This window comes from Neophocaena asiaeorientalis, unplaced genomic scaffold (assembly GCF_003031525.2).
Source record: "Neophocaena asiaeorientalis asiaeorientalis breed wild unplaced genomic scaffold, Neophocaena_asiaeorientalis_V1.1 scaffold424, whole genome shotgun sequence".
NCBI lineage: Eukaryota > Metazoa > Chordata > Mammalia > Artiodactyla > Phocoenidae > Neophocaena > Neophocaena asiaeorientalis.
In genome coordinates this window covers 3,764,621-3,765,135 of record NW_020174430.1, presented here as the reverse complement: position 1 = coordinate 3,765,135, position 515 = coordinate 3,764,621, and the positions used below count along the sequence as shown (strand labels likewise).

Genomic DNA, 515 nt, shown 5'->3' with positions numbered 1-515 from the left:
AGAGGGAGGCCTGGGGAGGGTCCCAGAGGCTCTGCCTTCTCCCGGGAATCTTAGGCAAAAGCCTCCGCTCATATCTCACCAATGACAGCAGCCGTCCACACCTCTGGGCCCCAGGTGCCTGCTGACGGTGTGGCCAGGAGGGCAGAGCAGCCGCAGGGGCTGGGCCCGAGAAAGCAGACTCTGGGCGTCAACTGGGAACCCCCGTCCTTGCTGTGGGGCTCGGGGTAAACTAAGTGGCACAGAGACTAACCAGCTCACCCCCCATCCCCATCCTGTTTGCTTGCCCTGGGCGGGGACGATGCCCTGTGATTCTGTCTGGGCGGCCGGGGCTCTGGGGGCGGCGGGCTCACCTGCTGCTTGAAGTAGCGCCGCTCCTCCTCATCAATCAGCACCAGGTTGAGGTAGTAGCGCACAGAGAACTTCTTGTTGATGTCCCGCATGGTGGGCGTGAGCTCGTAGCCCGCCAGGAAGAGGCGGATGGGGATGGACTCTCCTGCAAGGGCCGGGCGGGAGTC

At 64.3% G+C, this 515-nt stretch overlaps 1 protein-coding gene across 1 annotated transcript in view; it reads right to left on the bottom strand.

Annotated features, from left to right (window-relative positions):
* Positions 1-24: 24 nt before the first annotated feature.
* VPS26B (VPS26 retromer complex component B) overlaps positions 25-515 on the bottom strand; it is a 17,741-nt gene continuing 17,250 nt past the window's right edge. Inside the window, exon 7 of the mRNA XM_024756880.1 lies at positions 25-493. Within this exon, the coding sequence (XP_024612648.1) occupies positions 255-493 (239 nt within the window). The 3' untranslated portion in view covers positions 25-254. The remainder of the gene's footprint in view (positions 494-515) is intronic.